At 25.9% G+C, this 14,887-nt stretch overlaps 1 protein-coding gene across 1 annotated transcript in view; it reads right to left on the reverse strand.

Moving 5' to 3' along the window:
* LOC126264463 (uncharacterized) overlaps window positions 1–14,887 on the reverse strand; it is a 120,832-nt gene that overhangs the window by 65,180 nt on the left and 40,765 nt on the right. The window contains 1 exon segment of the mRNA XM_049962530.1: window positions 4,590–4,921. Within this exon segment, the coding sequence (XP_049818487.1) occupies window positions 4,590–4,921 (332 nt within the window).

Here is a 14,887-nt window from a genome sequence, read left to right on the forward strand (position 1 = left end):
TCACATTTTGTATAGTTTTCATATTTAATTTGTCAAATTATTTAGATTCTTTAGATTTATCAGATATTTTTAGATTTTTTAGATTCTTTAGACCTTTTTTTAATTCTTTGGATTTTATTAGATTTTTTAAACTTTTTAAGCCTTTGGGTTTGTTATATTCTTTCGATTTTTCAGATTTATCAGATGTTTCAGATTGAGACTTCTCACATTGTTTGGAGTTTTTTAGACTTTTTAAATTTAGATGATTTTATTCTTTTGAGTTTCTTAACTTGTTTTTTTCAGATTTTTCATAACTTTTCAGATTGTTTACATTCTTTAGGTTTATTAGATATATTTTAGTTTCTTCAGACATTTAAATTCTTTGGATTTTTTAAAAAAATGATGTTCACATTTTGAAAAGTGTTCATATTTAGTTTTTCACATTATTTAGATTTTTTTGATTTATCAGATATTTTTAGATTCTTTAGACCTTTTGAATCACATTTTGTATAGTTTTCATATTTAATTTGTCAAATTATTTAGATTCTTTAGATTTATCAGATATTTTTAGATTTTTTAGATTCTTTAGACTTTTTTTAATTCTTTGGATTCTTTAGATTTATTAGATTTTTTAGGCTGTTTAATCCTTTGGGTTTGTTAAATTCTTTCGATTCTTCAGATTTATCAGATGTTTCAGATTTATACTTCTCACATAGTTTGGAGTTTTTTAGACTTTTTAGATTCAGATATTTTTAATCTTTTGAGTTTCTTAGCTTATTTTTTCAGATTTTTCAGACTTTTCAGATTGTTTACATTCTTTAGGTTTATTAGATATTTTTTAGATTTTTTTAAAAAATTGATTTTCACATTTTGTATAGTTTTGATATTTAATTTTTCTGATTATTTAGATTCTTTAGATTATCAGATATTTTTAGATTTCTTTAGATTCTTTATACTTTTTTTAATTCTTTGGATTCTTTAGATTTATCAGAATTTTATCCTTATTTAATCCTTTGGGTTTGTTATTCTTTAGATTATTTCGATTATTCATATTTTTTCATAATTTTTGAGATTGTTTATCTTCTTTCGATTTATCAGATATTTTTGTGGATTTTTTAGATTCTTTAGACTTTTTTTAATTCTTTAAATTCTTTAGATTCTTTCGATTATTCAGATTTCTTAGATTTTTTCATAATTTTTGAGATTGTTTAGATCCTTTAGATTTATCAGATTTTTTAGATTTTTCACATTTTCTCGACTTTTTTACACACTTTAGACTTTTTTAATCCTGTTGGTTCTTCTGATTCTTCTAATTTTTCAGATATTTCATAATTTTTCATATTGATATTTATAAATTTTGGGTTCTTTATATTCTTTCGATTCTCCAGATTTTTCAGACATTTTCATAATTATTAATATTGTTTATACATATCACATTTTTTAACTTACATAAAGTTAATTCTTATTCTTATTATTATTATAATTATTATGACAGTGTTTTCATATAAATTAATAAATTTCTAAACATATCCAATTTTATGATTATAAATTACATTGAAGTTAATTTATTTAGGAGCTGTAAAAATGTAAAAGTTTTAATGTGATCAACAATTACAGTGGATTGTGGACTTAGAACCAAATAGATAGATACAGAAAAAAAATAAATGTTGCCTTAAGAAGGTAATAATGAGTTGTTTTTTATTTAATTTCTTGGCAGTAGTTCACAAATCAAAAACGTTCATAAGGAAGTAACAATTTTTCATAAATCTTCCCTCATCAGTTTTAATTGTGTTTGGTAGACGCACTGAAAACCGTTGATGGCCGCCATCAAGGCACAATAAATAACGTTTTTACGGCCATTTTATGGACGAAGGATGTACAATTTAGCTGAATGTCACGAGCCTAACATTGCGTGAAACAATCGATTTAATCCGTTACAAACTCCCCGTTTATTTAAACCTTAGAAATGATAACATCAATTGGCCACTCCCGTCATCCAGTTTGAGACCGTTAAAGTGATTTTTCTTTTGTGAATACGTGAACTGAAAGTTAATGTTTTGCTAAATGTTCTTTTTAAGATTTTATTAAGTGGGTACGGTATCTTCCGGTCAGTGAGAAGACACAGCACTTTACTTACGTTAGGATAAAGCATTTTAAGTCAAAGCAAAAACGTTCGGGACGTTGTAAATCTTTGGTGATTTCACAAAGATGTTTGAGACGCTGAAACAGATGAAATTGTCCTTTGAAACGAGCCGCAACGGTTATTAATCACACGTGCATATGAAGCAGAGCAACACTATTTGACGGTGGCTGTCATGTTCGGAAAGTAACTGAGGTAATTGATTCAATTTATTCGCGCATTATTTGTCAGCATGCGATGATCCGGTTGATTAATCGATTACGGACCGATCGAGCGGTCCGCGAGCGTGATGGTGCCCTCGGTGCGGTACCTGTCCGATGTCCGATGTCCGATTATCTGATCTGTGTATCTCGCGTATCCAGTTGCCGGCGATAACTTGTTTTAAACGGACCTGGTAGCCTCAACACGGTCGGGTTCGTTAAGTGTTGCGGGACAGAGTAAACGCATCTCTTCGCAGCGTCCTAGACAAATGAGTAAATCATAAATATTCATGCTGAATTCTATTATCGTCGTCTTGTTTTCTTATTTCCGTGGACCAAAATTTTGTTCACGATAGATTGGAACAATAGACATTAAAAAAAGAACTAATTTTTAGCTTCAAAGTTATTTAATTGATTTAAACAATTTATAGACTGTTTAGGTTTTTCAAAAATTTGTTTTTTACATTTTGAATAAATTTTAAATTACATAATAATAATTGTAAATTAGATTTTTTAGACCTTTTAGATTCTTTAAACTTTTTTATTCTTTTGTATTCTTTTGATATTTTTCGATTCCTCATATTTTTCAGAAGTTTCAAATTGTTTAGAATCATTAGATTCCTCAGATTCTTCAGATACTTCAGATTCTTCAGATTATTCAGATTCTTCAGATTATTCAGATTCTTCAGATTCTTCAGATTCTTCAGATTCTTCAGATTCTTCAGATTCTTCAGATTCTTCAGATTCTTCATATTCTTCATATTCTTCAGATTCTTGAGATTCTTGAGATTCTTGAGATTCTTGAGATTCTTGAGATTTTTGAGATTCTTCAGATTCTTCAGATTCTTCAAATTCTTCAGTATTCTTCAGATTCTTCAGATTCTTCAGATTCTTCAGATTCTTCAGATTCTTCAGATTCTTCAGATTCTTCAGATTCTTCAGATTCTTCAGATTCTTCAGATTCTTCAGATTCTTCAGATTCTTCAGATTCTTCAGATTCTTCAGATTCTTCAGATTCTTCAGATTCTTCAGATTCTTCAGATTCTTCAGATTCTTCAGATTCTTCAGATTCTTCAGATTCTTCAGATTCTTCAGATTCTTCATATTCTTCAGATTCTTGAGATTCTTGAGATTCTTGAGATTTTTGAGATTTTTGAGATTCTTCAGATTCTTCAGATTCTTCAGTATTCTTCAGATTCTTCAGATTCTTCAGATTCTTCAGATTCTTCAGATTCTTCAGATTCTTCAGATTCTTCAGATTCTTCAGATTCTTCAGATTCTTCAGATTCTTCAGATTCTTCAGATTCTTCAGATTCTTCAGATTCTTCAGATTCTTCAGATTCTTCAGATTCTTCAGATTCTTCAGATTCTTCAGATTCTTCAGATTCTTCAGATTCTTCAGATTCTTCAGATTCTTCAGATTCTTCAGATTCTTCAGATTCTTCAGATTCTTCAGATTCTTCAGATTCTTCAGATTCTTCAGATTCTTCAGATTCTTCAGATTCTTCAGATTCTTCAGATTCTTCAGATTCTTCAGATTCTTCAGATTCTTCAGTATTCTTCAGATTGTTTAAATTCCTCAGATTTTCCAAATCCTGCAGATGTACTCAATGAAGTACTGCGTATAACCTCAGCTTTAGACCCGGCATGAAACGGAATATTTTTATTTATATAATTCGAAGTCAAGTACGTTAGGTTTTGATCACATCGAGACGATCTAATTAGCGGCAATTTCCGTGGCATTCGATTGTCCATTCGAAAACGCGTCTAGATAATGACCGGGTATTTTATTTGTTCGTGGCCCGCATTAAATGCCCGGGCATTATGACGTTACCTCAGCGCCGAGATTTCCGACGCACAATGTATTTTATGCGAGAACTTGTAATTAAGACATCCGAAAGTATTTATTAATGTCCGACGTCTTTATCGCTTTGTTGGTACTCGACTATTTCGACGACCGATTAAAAGAGGCACAGCTTCGGTTCGAGTCGACGCGATTGATTCGCATTTATTGTGCTACCGATTTGCGCCCAAGGACGGCAATTGTTGCTTCTAAGTTATTGTTTTTTTGCAAAATAATTACTTATACATCCATAAACTAATTCATGAATTATACTTTTATATCTCAGATTCTTTACACACTAATTATTTAATATATATTACATTCTTTACATTTTTACATTCTTTACATTCTTTACATTCTTTACATTCTTTACATTCTTTACATTCTTTACATTCTTTACATTCTTTACACTCTTTACATTCTTTACGTTTTTTACGTTCTTTACGTTCTTTACGTTCTTTACGTTCTTTACGTTCTTTATGTTCTTTACGTTCTTTACGTTCTTTACGTTCTTTACGTTCTTTACGTTCTTTACGTTCTTTACGTTCTTTACGTTCTTTACGTTCTTTACGTTCTTTACGTTCTTTACGTTCTTTACGTTCTTTACGTTCTTTACGTTCTTTACGTTCTTTACGTTCTTTACGTTCTTTACGTTCTTTACGTTCTTTACGTTCTTTACGTTCTTTACGTTCTTTACGTTCTTTACGTTCTTTACGTTCTTTACGTTCTTTACGTTCTTTACGTTCTTTACATTCTTTTCTTTACATTATTTACATTCCAATATATGAACGACGACATTGGAGTATATTAATTATAATTTTCTATAAATTTTAAACATTATCGTAAAAGAAAGTAATTATTATCAAGCTCTTATATCCTGACAACGTAAAATATTGCTGAAACCGACGATAAATTGAATAATTACGAACTCCTGATCAATGAGTGTAAATTACTTTTTCGCAAACGAACATAAATTCAAATTAACATGATTGAATAATGTAACATTATTTATTACTAATGTTACCGCTAATTATATTACGGGAAACTGAAAAGAAGTAAATTATTATACGTACAATTTTCTAGAAAGAGAAACCGGCCACCAGCTTATCTATTAGTAGTATATTGGGTTATTGGGTTACTGTATTTGAAATTTAACGTTATAGAGATGGATTCAGTTTTACTGTCGTGTTAAAATCGTTGTTTATTTGTGTGTATGTGTTTTTACTGCCGATATTAATCTTTGAAGCATGTAGTACACAGTGGCAATAATATTATATATTGCACCTCTTCAATACGCTTTGTAAAGAAATTACACTTTCTACAAATTAGAAATTCCTATTTTAGTTTTACATAATTTTGAACAAAGACATTTTTTTATATTGTATAATTTTTACATTATGTTACAACTAAATAAAAAAGTTATTACAATATACATTTTAATATATAATATTCAATATTTTATCAAATCTAATACCATCTTTTATGTGTCCTTCACTATCTAAACTTGAATCTCAATTTTTTCACATCATTTGTTCTACAAAATGTTAATGGATGTCATTATATTTCTCATTTTATGTTTTTTTATTTTATATATTTTTCATATTTTTTAGATTTTTTAGCTTGTAGTGTTTCTTTGAGATTTTCAAAATCTTGAATTTATATTTAATAAAATACAAAATTCTTTAATAATAACTTTTTAACTTTTTTTTTATTTGAAATACTTACTTGATACTGAAAAATTATTAAATTATTGGAATTCTTTAGATTCCTTATATTCTTTACTTTCTTTACGTTCTTTAAATTCTCTACATTCTTTAAATTCTTTAGATTCCTTAGATTCCTTAGATTCCTTAGATTATTTAGATTCCTTAGAATTTTTAGATACTTTGGATTTTTTAGATTCTTTAGATTCTTTAGATTCTTTAGATTTTTTAGATTCTTTAGATTCTTTAGATTCTTTAGATTCTTTAGATTCTTTAGATTCTTTAGATTCTTTAGATTCTTTAGATTCTTTAGATTCTTTAGATTCTTTAGATTCTTTAGATTCTTTAGATTCTTTAGATTCTTTAGATTCTTTAGATTCTTTAGATTCTTTAGATTCTTTAGATTCTTTAGATTCTTTAGATTCTTTAGATTCTTTAGATTCTTTAGATTCTTTAGATTCTTTAGATTCTTTAGATTCTTTAGATTCTTTAGATTCTTTAGATTCTTTAGATTCTTTAGATTCTTTAGATTCTTTAGATTCTTTAGATTCTTTAGATTCTTTAGATTCTTTAGATTCTTTAGATTCTTTAGATTCTTTAGATTCTTTAGATTCTTTAGATTCTTTAGATTCTTTAGATTCTTTAGATTCTTTAGATTCTTTAGATTCTTTAGATTCTTTAGATTCTTTAGATTCTTTAGATTCTTTAGATTCTTTAGATTCTTTAGATTCTTTAGATTCTTTAGATTCTTTAGATTCTTTAGATTCTTTAGATTCTTTAGATTCTTTAGATTCTTTAGATTCTTTAGATTCTTTAGATTCTTTAGATTCTTTAGATTCTTTAGATTCTTTAGATTCTTTAGATTCTTTAGATTCTTTAGATTCTTTAGATTCTTTAGATTCTTTAGATTCTTTAGATTCTTTAGATTCTTTAGATTCTTTAGATTCTTTAGATTCTTTAGATTCTTTAGATTCTTTAGATTCTTTAGATTCTTTAGATTCTTTAGATTCTTTAGATTCTTTAGATTCTTTAGATTCTTTAGATTCTTTAGATTCTTTAGATTCTTTAGATTCTTTAGATTCTTTAGATTCTTTAGATTCTTTAGATTCTTTAGATTCTTTAGATTCTTTAGATTCTTTAGATTCTTTAGATTCTTTAGATTCTTTAGATTCTTTAGATTCTTTAGATTCTTTAGATTCTTTAGATTCTTTAGATTCTTTAGATTCTTTAGATTCTTTAGATTCTTTAGATTCTTTAGATTCTTTAGATTCTTTAGATTCTTTAGATTCTTTAGATTCTTTAGATTCTTTAGATTCTTTAGATTCTTTAGATTCTTTAGATTCTTTAGATTCTTTAGATTCTTTAGATTCTTTAGATTCTTTAGATTCTTTAGATTCTTTAGATTCTTTAGATTCTTTAGATTCTTTAGATTCTTTAGATTCATTCTTTTGATGTCTTCTTTAGTTTGTTTCTCTAGATTCTCTTGATTTTGTCTTTAGATTCTTTCTTTAGGTTCTTCCTTTAGATTCCTTATTAGATTATTTTCTTACATCCTTTCTTTAAATTATAAGCACTTTCAATTATTTAGATCTTCTAAAGAAAAAATGTTCTTTAAACTCTTTCTTTAAATTTTTTCGTTCTTTAGATTATTTCTTTTGATTTCCTTCTGATTCTTCAGATTCTTAAGATTATTCCATTAAATTCTTCAGATTTTTAAGATTTTTCATGTTCTTCAAATTCTTTATATTTTTCGGATTCTTCACATTCTTCAGTTTCTTTAAATTCTTCAATATCATCAAATTCTTTAGATTTTTCCCATTCTTCAAAATTTTCAGATTTTTCGTTTAATTTCTTTAGAAGTATTTATTTAGGAAAGTAATATATTAATGCTTTAAATGAGTTCTTTACTTTTTATCTGATGTAATTTAATAAAAGGAAAAATAATATGCTAATCTTCTCGATTTAATCTTTATTTATAGGTAAACAATTTTCTTTTATTTAGTTTATGTCTGTAGATAACTTCTTTTAAATTAAATAAATAAATTGTTGTTTCTGGTAAAATTGACATGAGTACTTTCAAATTTGATTTTATCATTAAATATATTGATAATTATTGCGAAAATTGTTACCTACCACAACTACGTATGTTTTTAAGTAGTAAATTTTGGTTCAATTACATTTCTTAATTAACAGCTACCTTTTAACAGGCATTTAAACAAGTTGTATCTTGAAGATCACTCGCATTTTAAATATCCATTTTATTTAATTCCTATACTAATAAAATTATAAATATGTAGATTGCATAAAAATGAATCGGAAAAATTCCAACAGTATCAATAAAATCCGTAGGATATATCATTAAATAATAATAAATTTAACAATCCTAATAATAGTAAATGTAGCCTGAAACTTGCAAAATTAGCCAATATCTACAAAGTTTACTGTAAATTACAATAAAAACTAGCTAGTCATTGCCATTTTCGCCATAATTATACTCCGTAGGAATTATTTTTAATGATCTGCAATTGCTGAGCCAAAACGTAAAAACTCGGGAATCCATATATATATTTTTTTGCCTTCATATTAAGTTTATTTTTAATATGCTCACTATCACCAATAAAAAGGCAATTACAATTTTATTTGTAGTAGTGGAAAATAAACTCACTGCGAAATTGGCTTTTAAATATTCGCAGTTGAAATAGATGTGAATTAAATTTAATGAACCTGATAAAGTCGTATTGGTAAACAATTAATTAATACACTTGTTTACGTAGATTTTAGATTATGACGTTGAAAGTTTCTCGTTTCACTAATCTGCACCATCGGTAGGAGGAAAATAATCTCCGACTAGGAAGTGAACAATGTATTTACATAAATCGGATAAAACGTGAACAGTTATATAATATTAAGCCAACAAACGCATTTTTGTGGTTGAATTAAGCTTACATCCAAGCAATTAATTTAGCAGAACCGAGCTTTCATCCAAAGAGAAAACCCACAGCAATTAAACAAGCAAAATCGACCATTCATACCGAGAAAACTATAAATGAAAATTACTCAACGATAATTAATATTTAATCTTACTTCTCGTAAGAAAGTAACGTAATTTACACGTCTCTTTGTGTCGGGGATTTTAATTAATGCGTCCGTAAGCGTGGCCATTGATAGGTTTTGCTGGAAATTAATGGGTTTAAATCCAAGTAATTATTTGAAGACTCAGGAAAAATATTGGGTTTGCAATTAAGAGTGTTTTTTGTTATTTTTAATCAGGATAATACCATTAATTATTAATAACTGAGTTACAGTTGTAGAAACTTCAAAGTTCGTGCTAGTTTTGACCATTTTTAGTTACTATCGCCTTTAAAGTAAATTGTTTCAACAACAAATACTTCTAATATAACAATTTTTGTTGTATTTTTAATCGTTACAGTTACATACCTCTCAAACCTTATACATTCTTTCGTTAGATTCTTTCTTAAGCTATTTTCTTTAAATTCTTTCTTTAGCTTCTTCCTTTAAATTCTTTCTTTATATTTTTTCTTTACATTCTTTCTTTGATTTTTGTCTTTTTACTAATTCTTCAGATCTTTTCTTTAGTTTCCTCTTTTAGATCCTTTAGATTCTTTCTTCTTCTTTTTTTGTTTCTTTAGTTTCTTTCTATAGATTCTTTCTTTAAATTCTTTCTTCAGATTCTTTCTTTAGATTCTTTCTTTATATTCTTTCTTCACATTCTTTCTTTGGTTTTTGTTTTTTTATTAATTCTTCGGATTCTTTCTTTAGTTTCTTTTTTAGATTCTTTCTTCTGATTTTTTCTTTACATTCTTTCTTTGGGTTTTGTCTTCTTCAATTCCTTTTCTAGTTTCTTTTTTTATTCTTTCTTTAGATTCTTTCTTTAGAATCTTTATTTAGATTCTTTCTTTAGATTCTTTCTTCAGATTTTTTCTTTATATTCTTTCTTTACATTCTTTCTTTGGTTATTGTCTTGTTATTAATTTTTAAAATTATTTTTTAGATTCTTTCTTGAGATTCTTTCTTCAGATTCTTTCTTTCTTCGGTGATTGTTTTTTTTTATTAATTCCTCAGACTCTTCCTTTAGTTTCCCATTTTAAAGTCTTTGTATAGATTTATTATATAAATTCTTTCTTTATAAGCTTTCTTCAGAACCTTTATTTAGATTTTTTCTTTATATTGTTTCTTTATATACTTTTTTATATTCTTTCTTTGCATTTCTTTAGATCCTTTGCACATATATTTTATTTATATTTCTTTTTATATTTTTTCCTTAAATTCTTTCTTAATATCTTTATATTATTTTAGATTCTTCCTTTAGAACCCTTCTTTAGATATTTTCGTATTCTTTCTTTGGTTTCTTTCTTCATATTCTTACTTTAGTTTCTTTTTTTAGTTTCTTTCTTTAGTTTCTTTTTCTAGATTCTTTCTTTAGTTCTTTTCTTTATATTCTGTCTTTATATTCTTTCTTGATATTCTTCCTTTATAGTCTTTCTTTATATTATTTCTTTATATTGTTTCTTTATATTATTCCTTTATATTCTTTCTTTATTTACTTTCTTTAAATTCTTTCTTCAGATTCTCTCTTTAGATTCTTTCTTTATATTCTTTCTTCACATTCTTTCTTTGGTTATTGTTTTTTTATTAATTCTTCAGATTCTTTCTTTAGTTTCTTTTTTAGATTCTTTCTTCTGATTTTTTCTTTACATTCTTTCTTTGGGTTTTGTCTTCTTCAATTCCTTTTCTAGTTTCTTTTTTTATTCTTTCTTTAGATTCTTTCTTTAGAATCTTTATTTAGATTCTTTCTTTAGATTCTTTCTTCAGATTTTTTCTTTATATTCTTTCTTTACATTCTTTCTTTGGTTATTGTCTTGTTATTAATTTTTAAAATTATTTTTTAGATTCTTTCTTGAGATTCTTTCTTCAGATTCTTTCTTTCTTCGGTGATTGTTTTTTTTATTAATTCTTCAGACTCTTCCTTTAGTTTCCCATTTTAAATTCTTTGTATAGATTTATTATATAAATTCTTTCTTTATAAGCTTTCTTCAGAACCTTTATTTAGATTTTTTCTTTATATTGTTTCTTTATATACTTTTTTATATTCTTTCTTTGCATTTCTTTAGAACCTTTGCACATATATTTTATTTATATTTCTTTTTATATTTTTTCCTTAAATTCTTTCTTAATATCTTTATATTATTTTAGATTCTTCCTTTAGAACCCTTCTTTAGATATTTTCGTATTCTTTCTTTGGTTTCTTTCTTCATATTCTTACTTTAGTTTTTTTTTTGTTTCCTTCTTTAGATTCTTTCTTTAGTTTCTTTTTCTAGATTCTTTCTTTAGTTCTTTTCTTTATATTCTGTCTTTATATTCTTTCTTGATATTCTTCCTTTATAGTCTTTCTTTATATTATTTCTTTATATTGTTTCTTTATATTATTCCTTTATATTCTTTCTTTATTTACTTTCTTTAAATTTTTTCTTCAGATTCTCTGTTTATATTATTTATTTAAGTTTTTTCTTTAGATTCTTTCTTTAGTTTATTTCTTTCTGTTCTTTTTTTAGATTATTTATATTCATTAGATTCTAAACCAAGATTAAAGGTTTCAGTTACATATGACTGACAAACTATCACATCGTCTTAATTTCTTATCCAATTATGGTTTATAAAATTTAGAAATGCTTGTAATTTAATTAAACAGTGACTAACAATTTAATGTTGTAAGAAAATGTAAGAAATTAAGACAATGATGTTAAATGTTGTTGAAAAATCTAACTGAAAATGATCAAATTGAAATTACTCTGTTACTTTTCTTTCAATTGAAACAAATTAGATGCTGTTAGCTTCATAATTTACTCACAAAATATTATTCATCTTGATTGCACTTGTCATTCATTTTGGAAGACGTATTAAGTAAATTGATCAACTGAAAAGCATAAATTTACCATTATGGTCCAAGTAAAATATAAATTAATATGAATTTCGTGTTCTGCACAACCAAATTACCCTAAAAATGTATAAATAAAAGTTATATATTATGTTTTTGTTTAAATTTTTTATTATATTGCTAAATTATTCCAAATTTACAGTTAAATATGTATATTTTAGGATTTAAATTAATAAAGTAAATATTCATGTAGTTTTATTATTATTTTTTTAGTAGTTTAGTAAGTGGACAAAAAGTTGATAATGTACGTTTGACGTTTTATAATAACCCAATATAATAATAAAAAAAAATGTTAACTTAATTTAATGCTCAATAAATTACAATAAATTAATTAAAAATTAGCATAAGAATAATCAATTGGCGATTCGAAGTAACCGTAAAAAATTACCGACACGATCCCGTGCGATGATTAGATCTACTCTTCAGATATGGATCTTAATAATTATGGAATTATGTAAAATGCACACTAAAAACGGAATAGCGGAAGTTAATACCCGACATCTGCACAACGATCCGATAATCAAGTGCTACTGTTCGACTTCCGAGACTCGGGGAAAATTCGCATGCATTACACGAAACGGTTACCACTAAATGCATTTGATCTGTGTAATGGGAAATACGATCAATTATCTTCGAGACCGACGCGGGCTTTAGCTTTGGAACAAAATATTTGCTTTAAAGCGAAACTGTTCTTTATCATTTTTATATTTCTGTGTGCTGCAATCTAAACTTCAATTCAACTTGCTAGAATCAAATAAAGATTCTTGTTTATTCGTATTTCTTAAAAAGAATCTTTAAATTACTTAGATTCTTAATATTCATTAAATATTTTAAATTATTCGGAGTTTTCAGATCTTTATATCCTTTAAATACTTTCCATTCTCTTAACTTCTTAGTTAATTTTTTAAAGAAAAATATTAAAATCTATTTAAATCTTTCAGCTTCTTTAAATTCTTTGCATAGATTTAAGTTGAATTATTCTTTATGGCATTATAACAAACAAAAAACACTTTACATCTAAGTTTATCTATAATTTAATACTTCAGATATATTTAAAGATTTGTTAAATTGTTTTTAGTTTCTAGGAATTGACTTTTCTTTCTTCAGATTCTTCAAGTTCTTCAGATTTTTTAAATTATTTGACACTTTTTTAAATGCCTCAGATTCTTTAAATTCTGAAGATTTTTCAGACTGATCAGATTATATAGATTCTTTTTAGAATCTTTTTAAATCCTTCTTAAATTCTTTTAGTTAAATTATCTTTATTTTCTTTATTTTTTTTTTTTTTTAAATTTTGCATTTACATTATTTCTTTATATTCTCTAGATTCTCTCTATTTTCTATATTCTCTATATTCTCTAGATTCACTATATTTTCTAGATTCTCTATATTCTCTAGATCTCTAGTTTCTAGGAATTGACTTTTCTTTCTTCAAATTCTTCAAGTTCTTCAGATTTTTTAAATTATTTGGACTTTTTAAAATGCCTCAGATTCTTTAAATTCTGTAGATTTTATCTTAAATTCTTTTTGTTAAATTATTTTTATTTTCTTTATTTTTTTTTTTTAATTTTACCTTTACAGTATTTCTTTATATTCTCTAGATTCTCTCTATTTTCTATATTCTCTAGATTCTCTATATTATCTATATTCTCTAGTTTCTCTAAATTGTCTAGATTCTCTATATTCTCTAGATTATTTAGATTTCCAGATTTTCTATATTATGTGATTATCTGATTCTATAGATTCTCTTCATTCTTCTGATTACTATTCTCTAGATTCTCTAGATTATCTTTATTACTTTTTAATATCTTTTTAGATTTTTTCATTAGATTCTTCTGATTCTCTTTTTTAGATTACATAAACTCTTTTAAAAGCTTCATAATTTTTAAATTCTGCAGATTCTTCAAATTGTTCAAATTTTTCACTTTCTTTAGATTTTTTAAAATTAGATTCTCTATTTAAATTTTGCCTTTACATTCTTTCGTTAGATTCTTTAGATCCTCTACATTTTCTAGATTTTCTAGATTCTGTAATTTCTCTAGATTCTCTTTTTTAGATTATTTGAACTCTTTTAAATGCTTCATAATCTTTCAATGAATTCGTCTTGCAGAATGTGGTCTTGTATTGAATGTAGAGAATCTGGGGAATCTAGAGAATTTAGAGAATGTAGAAACATAGAGAAACTAGAAAGTCTAGAGAATTTAGATGATCTAATGGACCTAGAGAAACTAGAGAATTCAGAAAATCTAGAGAAACTAGATTCTCTAGTGAAAATTTAAAGAATCAATTAATATAGAAAATCTAGAGAATTTAGAAGATCTACAGTATTTATAAAATCTTAAGAATCTATAGAATTTAGAGAATGTAAAGGACCTAGAGAAACTAGAGAAATTAGAGAATAAAGATAAACTAGAGAACCCAGAGAATCTAGGGAATTTAGATAATCTAGAGAAACTAGATTCTCTAGTGAATTTAGAGGTTCTATGAAACTATAAAATTTAGACAATCTACAGTTTTTACAGAATATCGAGAATCTATAGAATTTAGAAAGTGTAAAGAAATTAGAGAACTTAGAGAATCTAAAGAACCTAGAGAATATAGAAAATATACATAGAGAATCTCTAAAATTTAGAGAATGTAAAGAATCTAGAGAAACTAGAGAATTTAGAGAATCTAGAGGATCTAGAGAATCCAGAGAATTAACTACACAATGTAGAGAATTTAGAAAATTTACAGAATTTACGGAATCTAGAGAATTTAGACAATCTACAATATTTATAAAATCTAGAGAATCTATAGAATTTAGAGAATGTAAAGAACCCAGAGAAAATAGAAAATTTAAAGAATCTAGAGAAACTAGATTCTCTGTGGAATACAGAGAATTTTTAGATTCTAGACAATCTAGAGAATTAAGAGAATCTACGGAATGGAAAAAATCTAGAGAAACTTTAGAATTTAGAGAATGTAAAGTACCTAGGGAAACTAGAGAATCTAAAAAATCTAGAGAATCTAAAGAATCTAGAGAATTTAGAGAATGTAAAAAACTTAGAAAAACTAGAAAATTTA

This window comes from Aethina tumida, chromosome 2 (assembly GCF_024364675.1).
Source record: "Aethina tumida isolate Nest 87 chromosome 2, icAetTumi1.1, whole genome shotgun sequence".
NCBI classification, from domain to species: domain Eukaryota; kingdom Metazoa; phylum Arthropoda; class Insecta; order Coleoptera; family Nitidulidae; genus Aethina; species Aethina tumida.